The sequence below is a fragment of the Camelus ferus genome, chromosome 9 (assembly GCF_009834535.1).
Source record: "Camelus ferus isolate YT-003-E chromosome 9, BCGSAC_Cfer_1.0, whole genome shotgun sequence".
Lineage (NCBI taxonomy): Eukaryota > Metazoa > Chordata > Mammalia > Artiodactyla > Camelidae > Camelus > Camelus ferus.
The window spans coordinates 71,152,250-71,171,446 of NC_045704.1; the positions used below are offsets into that span (position 1 = coordinate 71,152,250).

The 19,197-nt window shown below is 32.9% G+C and overlaps 1 protein-coding gene across 1 annotated transcript in view; it reads left to right on the forward strand.

The window, feature by feature from the left end:
- Window positions 1-19,197, forward strand: part of AGL (amylo-alpha-1, 6-glucosidase, 4-alpha-glucanotransferase) — a 63,245-nt gene that overhangs the window by 15,356 nt on the left and 28,692 nt on the right. Inside the window, 16 exon segments of the mRNA XM_032487175.1 lie at window positions 1,214-1,395; window positions 1,587-1,698; window positions 4,931-5,054; window positions 5,398-5,500; window positions 5,593-5,690; window positions 6,256-6,395; window positions 7,778-7,965; window positions 9,605-9,728; window positions 10,306-10,469; window positions 10,752-10,853; window positions 10,969-11,124; window positions 11,226-11,376; window positions 13,574-13,698; window positions 13,787-13,899; window positions 14,012-14,146; window positions 16,546-16,676. Of these exon segments, the coding sequence (XP_032343066.1) occupies window positions 1,214-1,395; window positions 1,587-1,698; window positions 4,931-5,054; window positions 5,398-5,500; window positions 5,593-5,690; window positions 6,256-6,395; window positions 7,778-7,965; window positions 9,605-9,728; window positions 10,306-10,469; window positions 10,752-10,853; window positions 10,969-11,124; window positions 11,226-11,376; window positions 13,574-13,698; window positions 13,787-13,899; window positions 14,012-14,146; window positions 16,546-16,676 (2,148 nt within the window).

Sequence of the window (19,197 nt, forward strand, 5' to 3'; positions counted from 1 at the left end):
ACATCTTTAAGCACCTGGACATATGCCTCACGGAAATACCAGGAGAGGAAAGAATGGGAAAAAAAATTGAAGAAATAACAACTGAAAACATCCCAACCTTCAACATTAATTTACACATCCTAAAATGCAGGGACCTCCAAGTAACGTAAAAGAGAGGCACATTCAGACACATCATAGTAAAAATTTTGAAAGCCAAAGACTTAGGGAATCCTGAAAATAGTATCTTGAAAGGCAGAGATTATCAGAATCAATTAAGAAACAAAAACAAGATCCAACTGTGTGCTGTCTACAAGCTACACACTTTAGATTCAAAGATACAAATAGTTTAACAGGTTGGATTTTTAAGACATTTGGTCTTGATACTAATATGCAGAACTTAGAGAAATAACTGTGTTTAGATAAGATGCAGGCTTCTTAGCTTTGGGGAGACACAAGCGTATTTAAAGATCCAGAGGAAGGAACTTCACCTCCCTTCTCTCTCAAAAAAAAAAAAACAAAATAAAACAAAACAAAAAAAAAACAACAACAACAAAACACAGGAAGAAACAGTATGTAGGAAAATGATATAAACGGTATTTTGAGTTCTAAAGATAGATAAGAGACAGAACCCAGAGCTTAGGTGGAGCCAGAGAAGGACCTTGTCACTCAGGAGGCTAAAAATGAAAAAAGGAAGCACTTATGGAGAGTGAATGTCAAGGGCTGTTCTCCTGCCCTAGATCCTAACAGCCAGACACTGAAAAGCCTAAACCAGACTTGAAGGTACAGGTAACTTTAATGAGGCCAGAGAACTTGAAGTCAGGGGGAAAAAAAAAAAAAGCCCAGTCTGCCTTAAAGGAAGAGATACCCTTCAGGCTTAGAAGGAGCGTTCCAAAACGTAGTTGAGCCAAGGACCATCAAAAGAAGCCAGGGACAAGACCCTTGAGTCCCACCACAGTAGTAGATGCGTCGTACAGTGGCATTAATAAAGCAGTGTTGATCCTGTTCACTATCAATGTAAAACTCCCACAGCAGAAAAGAAAAACGTGTAGCGACGTAGATGATAGAAAACCACAACTAAAAGATTGGTTTCATCCTATAGTGTCATTATAATATTGATATCTGATATATAAGACAATGAGTGGTAGATACGAATATTTTATTTCACCTTTAAACTTGACGTAGGTACTACCTTGTTTAATTACAAGATATTCCTTTATGTTTCCTTTTTCTTTAGCTGCTAACAGTAGATGGCTCCAGGAACATCCAGAAAGTGCATATAACCTTGTGAATTCCCCACACTTGAAACCTGCCTGGGTCTTAGACAGAGCACTTTGGCATTTATCCTGTGATGTTGCAGAAGGGAAATACAAAGAAAAAGGAGTACCTGCTTTGATTGAAAATGATCATCAAATGAATGTCAGTATGTATGGAGGAGTACCACACTAAAGCAACAACAAAATTTCTAAAGTGTAAATTTAAGAGTATCGTTGAAAATCCTTTATAATCTGTCTTTTAATATGCTAAATAATATTTAGTAAAAGATTTTAATTACATATATTTTAATTATATGTAAAATAGTTAAACTCTAATATATTGAAATTTTTCAGTGCATTCGAAAAATAATTTGGGAGGATATTTTTCCAAAGATACAACTCTGGGAATTTTTCCAAGTAGATGTTCACAAAGCAGTTGAGCAATTTAGAGGACTTCTTACACAAGGTAAAGGATATACAGTGCGATGTTTTTATTGGTTTTAAGAAATTTAGTATCAGTCTTGAAGGGATAACTCTTCTTTTCTCTTGGTTAGCACATTATTAAATCTGATATAGGATTTGTGTTGTGTTTAATACTCTCAAACTATGATTCTGGAAGCTACCTGAAAGTTGGAGAAATCAAGAGGGCATGTCATAATAATACATAATATTTCCCTTGGGGATATTTCTTACTTTCGGTTCCTTAGCATTATGCTCAGAATACAGTTGAGCTCAATGTGTATTTTTTAAATGCATGAATGGGAGGGAAGGAAAGCAGATTATTTCACCTGCCAAAGACTTGAAACAGGCTTTGGAACAGAGAGATGCAGTAGTCTTATGTTGGCTAACGTAGGAATCTTAGCTGAGGTAGAGCGGCTTCTAGGTGATGGTGCCCACCATTAAGGCCACCTAACCACTAGTGAGGCTGACTCAGGTATTAGCCAGTAACAAAAGTGAAGAACTACACAACATTGTAAAATGACTGTAACAATTAAAAAATGTTTATATATACAATAAATAAATAAATAAGAAAAAAATAAAAATAAAAAGTGAAGAAATGAAGCTTCAGTTAAGGACACAATTAGCCTGAAGAAGTTAATCATTGTGTCCCTGACAGAAAAGGATAGAAAAAAAAATGCTGAAAGAGAAATTAGGGTTTTTAGGAGGCAAATTAGAAAGAATATAAAGAATGTATCTGCAGTTAGTATAGGACAGTCTTAAGAGCCAGGATCTTTGCTGGCTTTTAAAATAAAGAATTCTCTTCCTCATCCAAAAACTAGAGCTTGAGTGGGACCCAGAAATACTGCCTTTAAAGTAGAAGTCAACACGACTTGCGGTCCGGGAAGCTTAGGGTCAGATTTGCACTTGGAGCTTTCAAAACCATAACGTCTTAGTACATGAATTTTTTTTTTTTTTTTTGCAGTATTGATCGTCACAGTCTATTTAGTGGAAAAATTCTTTTGATAAGCATTTTTTATTAGATTGTTAGCTTTTAAGCCTTTTTGATCATGACATTGTAAGAAAGACATTTTATATCAATACATGAATTTTTTATATTAATTTTTCCTTCATGTTTTATTTTACTAAAGGGTTTCCATCTTTTCTTCCCTCTGATATTTATAAGTGGAACTATTTATTTGCAGTAATGTATGTTCAGAGTAAAGAAAAGCCAAACAGTATAAAAATACCATAAATAGAATCTGTGACTTTCTCTCCCCTAAAACCCACTCCTTAGAAGGAACTATCAATTAATGGTTTCTTGTGTTTCTTTTCAGACTCTTTTTGAAAGAAATTCAAGTTTTATATACATTTTATATAATTAGGTATATATAAACTATATACATAAGTTTTATATTTATATCTATTTTATACACACACAAAGAAGTCTACAGTATACAGTTTAACAACTTGTTCTTTTAGTTAACAGCATGATTTTATTACATCTAATTATTTCTTTTAACCTCTAGATGGTAATACACTGTTTTAAAGTACTTGAATTTCTTTAGCCTTTTTGATAGATTATTTCCTGTTCATTCTCATTCATTCATTCAATACATATTTATTGAACCACCTATTATGTGCTGGACACTCTTCCAGGCATGGAGATGCAGTGGTGAACATAGCAAGCCCTTGCCTAAGGCAATTTATGTTCTTGTAAGCAGGACTATAGAAAGTATGTTCTTGTATGTGTTATCTTTATTTGCTTTGTGAAGGACAAATTGTTAGACATTAAATTAATGGGTCAAAGGGTATACAGATTTAATGATAAATTTATAATAAATATTATCAAATTACTTTTCAACACAAATTGTACGAGTTTACATTATCACTGACTATACCATCACCAACATTATATACCATTAATCTTTATAATCTTTGTCAGTCAGGCAAAATATTCATTATTTTAATGTACATTTCTTTGCTTATTAGTGAGATATCTTTTCACATGTTAATTAATCATTTATAGTTCTTCCATTAATTGCCTATTAATGTTCTTTCTGTATTTTTCTACTGGGTTGTTTGAATTTTTCATATTGACTTATTATTATCGGTGATTCCTTATTAGTGGCCTCAGATGTATCCTCCTAGTATGCTGTTGATCTTTTAACTCTTGTCTATGTTGGTATGATGGTATTTTTTTTTCAATCTAACCGAATTTGTCAATCTTTTCTTTTATGGCTTCTAATTTCATGCCATACTTAAACCTTCAAACAACATTCTTTTTTTCTTCTGATAATCTTACTTATATTTTACATTTAAATATTTAATATACCTGAAATTTATATAAAGAAGATATTTAACTTAATTTTTATTTTAAAAAATGATATTGAATTGATAACCAATCCTTTTACACAAATTTAGAGTACCACCACAATACTCCGTAATATATAATCATATACTAAATACACGTGGACCTGTTACCTGTGCTATTCCAGTGATCTGTCTTTTATTTTACCAAAACTGAAGACTTTTATTATGTACACTGACTGTGTAGCTTTTTCTCTTTTTTAAACACTTCTTGGCAGTTTTTATGTATTTGCTCTTCCAGATTAACCTCAGAAACTACATTTAAAAATCTGTATTTTATCTTATTTTGTTTGTGCTTTTATAAGCTATTTCAAAATCTCTTTAGAATAAGCCAGGTATTAATTAGTTAATATAAAAATCAAACCCAGTGGAGGCAATCCTGTACCAGTACCTGATTTATTAGGAAAAATTCCAGAATAAGAATGAAAATTCCCCCCCAAAACATTTATTTACTTTTGTCATTTTTTATAATTTTGTAAGGAATATGCTTGTTGGTAAAAATGAAAAAAATTTAAGAACAAACGTGTGTACTTCTTTTAGAGAATGCGAAGAAAGTCAGGTTGTTCTATTTTTAGAAAAGAAAGCAATCTTTGAGGAAAAAGAACTCCTGATGTTAGTGTATTTGGTAGCACCTGGGAAGACAATTTGTACCATCAACATCCTTAATGCCCTAAAAAATGTATAGAATAAGTGAGTGCTGACTGAGGCAGAAAAGTGGGACTGGGGTTAAACTGATAGCTGTGTTTTTCTTCTGTAGTGTCATTTCTCTCAATCAATCTCTTTCTCTTATTTTCTAAGAAAAATCTATAAACTAAAAATTTGGAATCAGTAACAGTTATAATCTCCTTATGCATATCTGCATTTAAGATATCATCTTGTCTTTCTTTCAGGAAATAGAAAAACAACCAAGCCTGATCCAAAACAGCACCTTAAAATTATTCAAGATCCTGAATACAGACGGCTTGGCTGTACAGTAGATATGAACATTGCACTAGCAACTTTCATACCACATGAGTATGTTTTATATTTTATTACATATTAAAGAGTAATGTTACTTATAAGCCTTTTTGGCTAATATGATTTTCATGCTATTTATTAGAAGCCTGAATAGAAAATGAAGTAAAGTAATTCAGCATAATTCTACTACTTCAGATGCATGACATTTCCCCTTTTTTCTGTGTGCTGATCCGTGTCCTATACATAAAAGTAAAAATGTATTCAATTGAAAAACTTCTTTAGCCATAATTAAGATCCTGATGAATATATTTAAAGTTTCTATGACCTTTATTTGCAAGTTTTTAAATGTAGAATTTATAAAACCATCAAATAATGTTTGTATTGTTTTATCTGCTTCAAGCAATGGGCCAGCCGCAGTTAATGAATGCTGCAACTGGTTCCGGAAGAGAATTGAGGAATTAAACTCAGAGAAGCATCAACTCGTGAACTATCATCAGGAACAGGTTTTTAGTGCTTTCGAACTGCTGTTTTTCTTAGAGTCTTAGTACTGTCTTTTGGTGGTGTTATTGACGTAACATAATTTAACGTTTTCTAGGCAGTCAATTGCCTTTTGGGAAATGTGTTTTATGAACGACTGGCTGGCCATGGACCCAAACTAGGACCTGTCACTAGAAAACATCCTTTAGTTACCAGGTACTCCTTTTTTGTTTTCTTCTCATTAGAAGTTAAAATTTGAAAATTGTATTAAACCCTTCAAATTAACCTAAATGTTTCCTTTAATGTATGATTCAGTACATTTCTTAAATTGAAAAAGAGGTTTTGGTCTAGTAACTAAGGCTTAATATTAATTAATTTTGTTAGGCAAATCTTTAGTTAGAGAAACTACCATCAGTATGAACCAATTTATGATCACTAATATACACCATCATGGATTAGGCAACTAAGGTGTAGAAAAACCTTTGCAAAATAATATCAATACCTTGGTGATTTCCTTAGTAATTCTATGAGGTTTTTATTATTTCAAATGTTAACCAGATATGCTACAATACTAACTCAATTTCTCATATCCTACTAGATTTACTGAAAAAGTCTATTGAAGATCTTTTACCTGTATTGAAGACTATTTCCTATAAATGGTGTCAAACTAACTTTATTTATGTAGTTCATTAGGGAGGAAATTTAGTTTTAATAGTGTTAATTCAAATTCCCTCCAAGGAGTTTCTCTGTATGGATTTAATATTTAATTGTGTCTCCATAGATACTTTACTTTCCCATTTGAAGAAATGTCCCTGTCCATGGAAGAATCTATGATTCATGTCCCAAATAAAGCTTGTTTTCTGATGGCACATAATGGATGGGTAATGGGAGATGATCCCCTTCGCAACTTTGCTGAACCAGGTATGCCATTTTTGTTAACTTCTCTGTGGATAGGGAAAGAAGTGTTCATGGCAAGCTCAAAATATAAATTGTTTATTGATTTTTTTTTCCCACTAGGCTAGTGGTTTTTGATTTTTTGTTTGTTTGTTTTAGTTTTATTGGGGGGAGGGGAGGTAATTAGGTCTATTTATCTAATCATTTTTTAATGGAGGTACTAGGGATTGAACCCAGGACCTCAGTGCATGCTGAGCATGTGCTCTACCACCTGAGCTATACCCTCCCCCTCCAAGCTAGTGGTCTTTAAACTATTTCATCACAGAGATGCCAGAGGTGCAGACAGTTTGAGAGAGAAGAGGAGGGATTGACAGGATGGGATTCACCTTCTTCTTTCCCCTCCTTTTCCTTTCTACCCCTTATCTCCCCAAACAGAATAGCTTTTATATATCTACTTTATATTGTGGTTTCACCTAAGATTTTATTTGGGCAAAATTTACTCTATTGCATTTTTAAAAGACATTTGAAATCACTGTTATTACAACTATATAACTATGAGAGACAATTTCACTCATTAGCTACAGGGGTATTTAACGTATTTGAATGGCAGTTAGACTAGAGATCAATTGTTTTTAGGTTCCCTCTCAATCCTAGCATCTTATTTTTCTACAGCTATTTCATTGCCAGGAAGAATTCTGCAGGGGACCTGTCAATGTATTTATTTTTTCCACATTTGAGAATCAGAAGTCTGTTTTAATGACTAATAAACTTAGCTCACAAACACAGACCTGCTGTATGGCACTGAGAACTATATTCAATATCTTGTAATAACCTATAATGGAAGAGAATCTGCAAAAGTATATATGTGTGTGTATATATATATAAAACTGAATCACTTTGCTGTATACCTGAGACTAACACAACATTGTAAATTAACTACAAAAATTTTAGTTCAAAAATCTCTTTTTAAAAAAAAGAATGTAGCTTTGGGTTTAAGTATCTCTGCCCTCTCCTTTCTAAATGAAAAAAGCCATTCTGCTCTACACCATGGGTTTAATGTAACTTATTGCCAAAAATAAGTAGCAAGGCAGAGATGGAACTTTGAAATATTTTGGGTAAAACTATAGCTTTAAAGGTCTATGATATTACTATTACTTTTTTCCTTTAAGAAACAAATTTTTGACATTGAGCACACATTTTTAGAAGAGACTATAAGCTAAAATTTTAGCAAAATAGATATGAGATATAAATTACTGTCAGTTTTTAAACACTTTATCCCATACCATTTTAGATATACTTTTAATCTATACGTGCTTTGTGGTAGAAATAGTAACTGTGATTTTAAAAAACAGTTTCTCCTTAAAGTGAATGTTTTCATTTTAATTGAAAACAAGATCCTTTCTTATCAGGTTCAAACGTTTACCTGAGGAGAGAACTTATTTGCTGGGGAGACAGTGTTAAATTACGTTATGGGAAAAAACCAGAAGACTGTCCTTACCTCTGGGCACACATGAAAAAATACACTGAAATAACGGCGACTTATTTCCACGGAGTACGTCTTGATAACTGCCACTCAACACCTCTTCATGTAGCCGAGGTACAGAAAAACAGTTCATCTACATTAAGAGAAGAAATTTGGTATTCTTTCCTAGCTTTCCTTAAATAGAATATACAAATATGTATTTCCTTTTGCTAGTTGGATACCAGCATTGATTTGGTGGTAGTATTTAACACTTTTGCATAATTTGCATAATTCTGACAGTCTTTTGATGCAGTTGTTATGCAATGCTGGGCTATAAACTGTTTAACAAGTTCATATTTTTATTTTAACTTAAGGAAGTAGATCATACTGTCTCTGATAATACATATACATCCATATTGCATATATATTACTAAAATGTAATTAATATTCTTAAAGAACTAATCTTATTAATATTTTAATAATATATAAATATTAATTTGGCTTATTCTTACTATTTTTAGGTTGCTTTCAATATATTAGTAGCCACTGTGAAGTTGAGTAGCTTATTTCATATTATCATGATTATTTAAACACTAGTATTACAGCATACTGAAGCTAGTTTTAGCTTTGTTGATTCAATTTTTTGTTAATTATTTATAAAAATGCAAGTGTAAACATAAAGGCTGTCTATTCCTCTTCAGGTTGTTTACAGTAACTTAAGCAATGCCAACATTCATCACATCTTCTACCTAATATAGCTTTGTAAACACTTAAAATTTTCATCCTGTTTATCTTTGATGGCTTCCTAGTGACAACTTAGTGTTTGTTGGAAATGTGTACTTATTTGAAAAACATCTATTTCTTTCATTTCAAAGCATTATTATAATGTATATGTTTCAAGTCCTGTGATGAAATGTTGATTTGATTTGGAATTTAGTAAACATTAATTAAGGTGGTAGAACCTTTTTTAGCTTCAAAAAATGGCAGAGGTTTGTGTGTGTGTGTGTGTGTGCCTTTAGCAACAGCAAAAATAAAAAATCACTTGTAAGGTTGTTATAACATTATGGCAAAACAGAATATTAAAACTTAATATGCTTGATTTTAAGTTACAAAATCTTCTAGGAGCCTACTTGATAGAATTTCAAGTATTTTATTAACCTTTGTGCAAACATGATACTTTAAAAAAATTTTGGAACTAATCTGATTTCTGATTAAGATTAGGAGTTTATTATCATCTATAGGAAAAACTGGCTTCAGTCTAGTTAGACCTAAACTTTGCAATAACTAAATGGTTCACCAGCAGGTTATCATGAATGGCTTAGTCAAGTGCTTGGAAATTAATAGTATGAGGTATTAAAAACAAACACATGATAAGAGGTATTATCTGATAAGAGGTATTAAAAACAAACACATAAAACAGGGCAAAAGCCTAGCAGAATTGCAGTGTTATGGTTTACATTTTTTTAATTTGACACTAACATTTTTCTTCCTTTTTTCTCCCTCTTGTGTCCCTATTTCTGCAAAATCTAATCTTCCTTTTAAACCGTTATATTCTCTTTTATAAATTTTCTTGTTTCCTGTGTGTATTGGTCTGTTTTATGTTTTCTTACATATGCACAATTAAATTTATCTGGAAATTCTTCTTGGATTTCCATTTTGTCTTGCTACATGATATTTTCCTATGTCACATCCATGCCTAGTCTTGCCTCCTCTCCTTCCCCACCACCATCTTGCTTTTCTCTGTCTGTTATCTTTGTGGCTGTGATTTTTGCAGTACATGTTGGATGCTGCTAGGAAATTGCAACCCAATTTGTATGTGGTAGCTGAACTCTTCACAGGAAGTGAAGACCTGGACAATATCTTTGTTACTAGACTGGGCATTAGCTCCCTAATAAGAGGTAAGCTTTTTGAAAGTGTATTTCCCATCTAAAGCTTTAGTTTTTGTTTAAGGAGATTAAAGGGCATTTAATGGCCTTATATACAATGTTTAATAATTTTCAGCATAGTTACTGTTCTTTTAAATATTCTACTCAAAATTTCCTAATATAACTCAGTCTGTTTTTATCAGTAAAAATTTCCACTTTGAATTAAAATATCTCATTTTAACCTGAAAGACCATGGAATGATTCACCTATAAAATCATTTTTTTGTTGTTGAAAATATACAGATCTGTTTTTATCTTCTACCTGTATACATGATACAATTTTTAGATTTTTCTCCATAGATTTTATATAACAAACATCCTAAGAAACAGCATATGTTCCCTTTTACCTGCATGAGCCATTTCTCTGGTTAAGTTATAGAGAAGACCTTTTGTCACCTAAACTAATGGACATTTGTTTAAATGTTTAAAGCAGTTTTATTTTTAGTAATATTTGTGTTGTCTTTCCTTGAAAGTCAGTCATGATAAGAAATCTAACCTCTTCTTGGACATTCATAATGAAAATTGTTAGAATGTTCTGTAATGCTTTGCAGAGGCAATGAGTGCCTACAATAGTCATGAAGAGGGCAGATTAGTTTACCGATACGGAGGAGAACCTGTTGGATCCTTTGTTCAGCCCTGTTTGAGGCCTTTAGTGCCAGCAATCGCACACGCCCTGTTTATGGATATTACCCATGATAATGAGTGTCCTATTGTGGTAAGCATTGAACCTGTTTTTGTATTGCCTTATTTTGCTAAATGTTTTGATATTTAGCTCTCTGATGTTTAGGTGCAGTAATATCCACAATACTTCAAAATAATGCCTTAGATTTATAAGTGATTGTGAAAACAGAGTTTTTAGATGTTTTGTCATTAGTTTTAAAGCAAATGACTGTATCTTACAGAATGAATTTATGTAATTATCATTTTACGTAATTGTGCTATAGGATGGCATTTTGCACTTGAAAGAAAATAAACTTTTTTTTAAATTGTTTTCTAGCACAGGTCAGCGTACGATACTCTCCCAAGTTCCGCAATTGTTTCCATGGCAAGTTGTGCTAGTGGAAGCACTAAAGGCTATGATGAATTGGTGCCTCATCAGGTCTGTTTACATGTTGTTTTTTAAAATCCACAAGGCCAACAACTCTGATCATTTTTACCAAAAGTTCTCATTGGAATTAAAGCACATTACATGGCTAAGTTTTAACTTTATGCAGATTTCAGTCGTTTCTGAAGAACGGTTTTACACTAAGTGGAATCCCGGAGCATCGCCGTCAAGTGCTGGTGAAGTGAATTTCCAAAGTGGCATTATTGCAGCCAGGTGTGCTATCAATAAACTTCACCAAGAGCTCGGAGCCAAGGGTTTTATTCAGGCAAGAAACTCCGTTTTCTGAGTTTCTCTCTTAAGGTTCGATTTTAGAGTTAAGTCTTTTCCAATTTGAGCACCAAGGTGTTTTCTCTTTCTGTTTCCCAGGTGTATGTGGATCAAGTTGATGAAGACATCGTGGCAGTAACAAGACACTCACCTAGCATCCATCAGTCAGTTGTGTCTGTGTCTAGAACTGCTTTCAGGAATCCCAAGACTTCATTTTACAGCAAGGAAGTGCCTCAAATGTGCATCCCTGGTAATGTGATCCAAAAAGATGCTGTGATTATATTATACTGTTAAATTGTTAATAGTAATAATAAGTATTATTAAATTGCTGTTACATATCATATATATTATAACACAGTGCAAGTGTAGGTGTAGTTGAGAAAAGAATTAGAAATTTTTGATAACGTATATTTTTACTACATGGAATGAAACCTGGAGAGAAGTACTCTCAAATGTAACACTTTTTGTGTTGTGAAGTAATTTTGTTTTCATCTTAATACATTCCCTTATTTCTTAACTTGTATAAAATGAACATGTATTTCTTTTATATCCAGGAAAATGTATTTGTATATTCATGTGTTTGTATATATGTGTATATTCATGTGTGTGTCCAAGTGTTTTGTGTATGTGTATGCACATACACACATATATAAACCAAAGTGGAAAATAGTTTAAAATTTAAGACTCTTTATAATCCATCTTCATATACTTTCCTGGCCCTGTGTCACCCTACTGTTTCAGCCAAATAGATATTTTTACTGCTCTACAAGTAGTCTTACGTCCACTTACTTATGAATTCTTTACATCTTTCAAGGACTAAAGTTTCACCTCCTTTGAGAATCTTTCTCTTAAGTACTCAGTGAACTCTCTGTCCTTTGAATAGATAGCAATTATAGTCTCTCTGTATCACTCTGACACTTAATTATAAAATACATCCTTGAGGTATGTCCTTATTATTGCTTGGCTTTTTTAGATGTGTGTATTTAATTTCCTTACTTATTATATATAATATATTATGGCATAACATGCGCCTTTGCATACAGCAACTGTCCAAGTCTGTTCCTTAAATGAGTGAATGAAGATTCTCATAAAAATCATCACATTCTAAATTGATTGCTCGTTGCTAAATATTCATAATTCTAATTTTTTTTAATTATCAACTTGAATAGCTTCAGGGTTAAATTTTTTTTAAACTGTTCACTAGTTCGTATTCAGTAATCTCATATGATTGTTGCCAATGTCCACATGTAGTTTTTCGTGGCTTTACTCAGTGTATGCAGTAGTATCTCAGGTTTCTTTTTTTTTTTGGTCATTGCTCATCCTTAAAACATCTTCCATTTTGTCAGTCCACAAAATTGTTATTTTCATTATGTTAAATGTTTCATATTTTATTATGTTAGTATTCCATTTTTAGTATTTTTGGTATGTTTAGCAGTATTCCTTAAGATTTGAATATACACTAGGAATAATTTTTTTCTTTTGAACAATTTTCTTAGTACATATTTCCAAAAGTAGATTTCCTGATCAAAAGGTCTTTTATTATCAAGTTAATAGCTTAAAGTTCATATTATTTAAATAATAAAATTGCAGTTTTATATATGCTTTGATCCAGCTGTTCTATTCCCAGGTATATATTTGAGACACTCCTGCATTTCCATTAGGAAATATGCACAAAAATATTCACTGTAACGTTGTTTATAATAGAGAAAAACAATAGCAATGTTAACAAAATGAATGCATTTTGGTATATTCATACAGTGGAATACTGTTTAGCAGTTGAAATAAATGAGATAGAGCTAATAAACAGTATGAACAAAGCTAAAAAAAATACAGTGTTTTCCAATAGAAAGGAAGTTGCAGAAGTGTATGTATAATTTGAATCCACTTAAATAAACTTGGAAATAGGGAGAATAGTATATATTGTTTAGGGAAACATCCATATGTAGTAAAAATGCCCAGGGTCAATGAACACCAAGCTTCAGATAGTGGTTACCTCTGGAGGGGAAATCAGGTACGCAGGGACATTGGTTGGATTTGAAATGTTTTCTTAAGTGAGGTAGTGGGATCTGGGTGTTTTAAATTTTTCCCTACCTTTTCTGTTTTTGAAATATTCCATTTTTTAAAATGTAAGCCTTTCAAGGGATTTTCTTGCTCTCCACCCAATATGAGGCAGTTTATGCATTGCTCCCCAGAGATAAGCCATTATTGCTTGATAAGATCTCTTTTCAAATAAAGCTTTGTTAATTAAGTTGTATTTAAAAAACAAAAAACAAAACATTGTGTGAAAATTACCATCTCAGGTAGAAGTATCTACTTTCTGACTTTTTTTTAATTAACTGATATTTCATGTTCAACTTTAAGGTAAATGACTTAAAACCCCTTTACCAGTTCTTTACTTCAGACAATTTAATATGAAATTTTGTTAAAAATTTTTATAATATTCCTAGGTAAAATTGAAGAAGTAGTTCTTGAAGCTAGAACTGTTGAGAGAAATACGAAACCTTATAGGAAGGATGAGAATTCAATCAATGGAATGCCAAATATCACAGTAGAAATTAGAGAACATATTCAGGTATTTGAGACTCATCTTACTACTGCATTTCACATTTTAAGGTCATTAGAATTATTTATTGAACGGTTTTATGTAATTGTTTTTCAAGCTTAGTGAAAGTAAAATTGTTAAGCAAGCTGGAGTTACCACGAAAGGACCGAATGAATATATTCAAGAAATAGAATTTGAAAACTTGTCTCCAGGAAGTGTTATTATATTCAGGTATGTTAATGAGAGTTCAAACTGTTGACTTTACTTATATTTAGTTTATATACCTGTTAATTTTGAATAAATTACTCCTAAAAATCAACCATATTTTAATTAACATTTTCAGAGTTAGTCTTGATCCACATGCACAAGTCGCTGTTGGAATTCTTCGAAATCATCTGACACAGTTCAGTCCTCACTTTAAGTCTGGGAGTCTTGCTGCTGACAACTCAGATCCTATATTAAAAATTCCTTTTGCTTCGTAAGTATACCTTTATGGAGATCTGCCACTTTAAGCAGTTTTGAGGGTCCTCTATATCCTTGGGACCAGCAGTATGGGCATCACTTATTATTAACATTTTCTCCCATTGCTCTGTCATTTGTGTGCGTGTATGCGTGCATGCTCTCTCACTCATATGCTCTCTAGATAGACAGCTGGGTGGGTAGGTAGGTAGGTAGGTAGATAGATATGCATACATGTATACATATACACACACATTTACGTATCCATCTCTGTATGTACATGTCTCTATCTATACACTGACGCAATTTTTCTGAACTATGAGACTCAGTTGTATATATCATACTCTTTACCACACCATTTTTTAATGCCAATGTATTATTCTAATATCTGACTATAACATAATTTATTTAATCAGTCTCCATTTTTTGGATATCTAAATTGCTCCCAATTATTCCCTATTATATGTGTCTTGGTATATTCATCTTTGCATAAATCCTTAGTTATTCCCTTACTAACCATTCCCTTGCTGGGTGGTACCATATAGTACTGAAGAGTATGGGTTTTGAAATTTGGGGCTGGGTTAAACTCCAGCTTCACCACTGTCAGTATGATCTTGGGCAAGTTATTTAGACTTCATTCATCTCAGTTTCCTCATCTGGAAGATGGGGCTTATAATAGTTCCTGCCTCTAGATTTTGTAAGGATTAAATTGGATAATGCATTTAAAGCACTTAACACAATTCATGGCACAAAATAAATGCTCAATATATGTTTGATACCATAAGTACTAGGATAAATTTCCAGGAATGGAATTTCTGGGTCAGACTGTCTATATGTCTGAAGCTTTTAAGACTGCCAAATCCAGAAAGATAATATAAATTAATATTTTCAGCTCTATGTAAAAGATCCCACTATCCCATATCCTTACCAATACTGAGGATATATTATAATTTAATGTTTAAGAGCATAGAGAATGGGACCAGACTACCTGAGTTTGAATCTAATTTCAGATGCTTATTAGCTGTAAGAAGTAAGACCTTGGCAAATTATCTAAGAGATGTAATTATAGTGACTCTCAGAACAGTGTTTGACACGTAATAAGTGATCAATAAGTGTTAACTATTACTAGTTAAATTGGTAAATATAAAATACTTTAAAATGATATCTAAATTTATCTTAAATATTAATTAAGCTAATTGTTCATCAGCCATTTGTATTTATTTAGTGAAATGTAATTTTACATATTAGCTCATTTTTCCATTCTGTTCAATTGTCTTCATTGTTTTATAAGAGCTTTTATTAATAAGGATCTTAACTCTTTTAAATCATACTTAGAAGTTACATTCTAAAAAAATCTGTGATGAAGCAGTTTTGTGTTTCTATGGAACGTTTATAAAATGCACATTCCTTATCAGAACCACTCAGGTTATCTGGGGCAAGGCCAAGAAATCTGCATTTCAGTAAGCTCTCCAGGAGTTCGCTGGCCATATGTTGAAAAATACTGCACTAGAATGGAGTTGGCACTGAGACTGCTGATAGAGACGACTCACTCTTGACTCACAAATTGCAGAGGAAGGGTCAGTCCAGCTGTGAGGAGGAAGGCTAGCACAGAGGGAACAAAGCACAGCTGAGTTTTCTAAGTTGAGCTAAAACTAAAAGAGAAGAGAGTGTATTCAAGAGATGTAGCCAGTAGTATAAAATGAAGTCACCTGAGCAGTTAGCAAATGAAGTAGAGTTTCAGTTGCATTCAGTGTGGTCGCTTACATAACCTCACTGCTAACTGAACAAAGAGATACCAAGGCCATGATAGTGAGACACTTCCTTCTGATCCTTATTAAGAAGCATCTTTATCTAAGAAAATCTGGTTTCTTGAATAACCAAGCTGAAGAACAAGGCAGCCTGAGGAGAGGAAAGAAGGAAAAGGAAAGAAATACAGCAGTTGAGTGCTACATGATTTCTAAGGAGTTAACTGACTTTTGATTGTCCTTTTACTGGTCCTTGGATGATTAATTTGAGTTTAGGATAATTAATATAAAAGTGTTTGATGGCGCACCTAGGAGAATATAAAGGAGGGAAAAAACTTGAGTTAGAACTAGAAAGATTAAAAACACAGATTTATAAGATAAAGAATATAGCAACCAAAAGATTTTTCCAATGTACTTCTAATTAGTACGATTTGGCACTTGATTATTTCTTTGGTTTGAAAGAAATGTTACTCCTAATTGAATTGTTAGCATGTTTGTCCTTTAATTATTATTTATAATGTATTTTGTTTATAATGTATAGTGTAATGCTGAGTTCCTAAAACATACATTGCTAAAACATTTTATGGTTATGATTCAGATTTTCTTCTTCATTTTTGAGAACAAGTAAATTTTCAGTATATTTACCCAGTTTTCTTTATTTTCCAATTTTTAGTATTGCTTCTAAATTAACTTTGGCTGAGGTAAATCAGGTGCTTTACCGATGTGAATCAGAAGAACAGGAAGATGGCGGAGGATGCTACAACATACCAAACTGGTCATCCCTTAAATACGCAGGTCTTCAAGGTGAGCAAGTGTAAGAATGGCTAAGCTTTCCAGGGGTTTTCTTAGGGTCTTATGGTGTCTTCCTTATAGAAATAAGATATGGTCTCAGAGTTCGTCTGCTTGGGTTCAGATTATGGCTCTGCTACCTAATCATTGGCCTCTGGCAAGTAACTTAAATTCTCTGTGCCCTGATTTCTGCCTTTACAAAATCTGAATAATATTGTCTAATTTATAGACTTTTATGAGGATTAAGTGAGATTATACATTTGGGTTCCAAATGGGACTGGGTTATAAACATATTCATCTTTTTCATCTAATTAGAAGTATCTTTTTGCTGCGTATTTGTTTTATCCTACAAAAGGAAGTTTTAGTAAAATATTCTGTAGTTGTAGTTGCAAAGTGGGATACAGGAACTAAATATTAACTATCAGTCTAATTCATTTGGTTGGTAATATTATCTTAGATTTTTCTCTAGGAAATTTGATTTATTGCACATGTATTCCTGGTTCATTTAGTTTCCCACTTACCAAGCCTCCTTTTCAACTCCTCATTTCTTTGTTCATCTAAACCATCTTTAAGGGCCAGTTCTGTTCTTACATCTCTTATTGGCCCATGGAACTTATTGCCTTATTTTAGAAATTTGTGTAATTTTTTTATGAATCTTTATTATTGTGATTAAAAAATAGGCTTTAGAACCACACTCCCTGGGTTTCACTGACTACTATATAACTATGTGGTAAATTCTGTGGCTCAGTTTTCTCATCTGTAAAATGGAGATAAAAATAGTACCCACCACAGCAGGTTACTGTTACGATTGAATAAGTTAATACATGTAAAGTACTTAGATAATGCTTAGTTCATAGTAAGTGTTCAGTGATTATTAGCTTTAAAACTCCACTAAGTAGACTGTACCTTGAGAAGGAATAATGTTTGCATTTGAGGGGATTCTTGTTTTTAGCTTTCATACTTTCTACAAAACCAAGCATATAAGAGGCTCTCAGGAAAATTGTTTAAGACTTTTTGTGCTTATAACTTTTTTTTCTCCAATATTCTCATTTTCAACACAAAATATTTTCTGCTCTGAGTAATAAATAAATGTGTATGTTACCAGTCTTAAGCAGATCTCTGCTGAGCTGTTAAACTCCTTCTACTTGACTGAAAAAACCATACTTTAGTGAATTTTTTTTCTGGCCTTTATGTTTTGTAAAGTTGAGTCTAATTCTTTACTGATTCTCTTTACCTTCCCCTGAAATGATCTTTCTCATTCTTTCTAAATATAATTGCCCTTACCTGATTTATTTTTCGATCTCTGCCAGTCCCTTTTCCCTCTGGCAGTTTGATATTTCCAGCAGTCACCTGATGTTTCCAGCAGGCTGTTAATAGCAACCTCAGATTAAATTACACTTAACCATTTCACTGACATTTCTCTCCTCCACCCCTTTCCTACTCCTTATAACAATACATATTCAGTCATGTTGGAATCCAGGAATCCATTTTTGGTTCTGCCTCTTTCATCCTCAACATTCAATCAATAATTATGACTTCTAGATTTTTTTCTGTATTCTCTTTTGGCATACCGTCTCCTTTTTATTTCCGCAGTTACCATCCTATTCTGGGACTAACTTCTGTCAACAAAGCCAACTAAGCAGTCTTCCAACCTCTTGCCACCTCTTCCACCAATCGTACTATCCCATCAGTCGTCAGACCTGACTTCAAAACACTGCTCCGTCATGTCTCTCCATTATTCAATAAGTGGAACTAACATTTACTGAGCAGTATTTCCCTTCCTTGATAATGCTGGCACATTTGTAGAATATTATTTTATACTGTCTTGTTTTCTATCCTTTTTTATGTTTTGAGCCTTGTTTCCCAAAGATTATAAGCTTCTTGAGGGAAAGGACAATCTCTTAAATTTATATATTTATTTTTTAATTTCTCAAAACATGCTATATACACAGTAAAATTAATTAAATTCTAACTAAATAAATGCATCTGAATGAAGTGAGTGAAACCAGTATAATTTTTTAAGGTGGAAATAATTACTTTATTGAGTAATGAAAGAAGTGCTATTGCTCTGTCATTGAAATAACAGAACGTGCCGTGTGCACACAGGAATTCTGATGTTTCTACTTGAGTGTTACTTGAGGAGAGGCCTGTGTATCTCATTTTGATACTTCATTTAGTTCCGAGGACCTCCTATTATATTTCAAAGGTCCTTTCCAAAACAGACTTTATTCTTATTGTCACTGTAGGTGCTCTTGCTGTCTCTGAAACCAATTCTGTGATTTTCTTAAATCTTGCCTGAATATTAATATTTCATCACCACCTTTCAGCTGTGAAAAGACACAGACTTAACAGTTCTCTTCCCCCAGATGCCTTCGGGCAGGGAAGTTATGCCAGTCTCTTTTGAATGTTGCAATATTAAAATCCGAAAGGGCAAGACCAAGCCCCAGAAGACAGGAATCTTGGGAAAGCTCTGCATGGCTCCTGTGACAGCAGGCCCCTTCAGTATGCCTTTGTATCGTGGTCTAAGCCAGTGCTG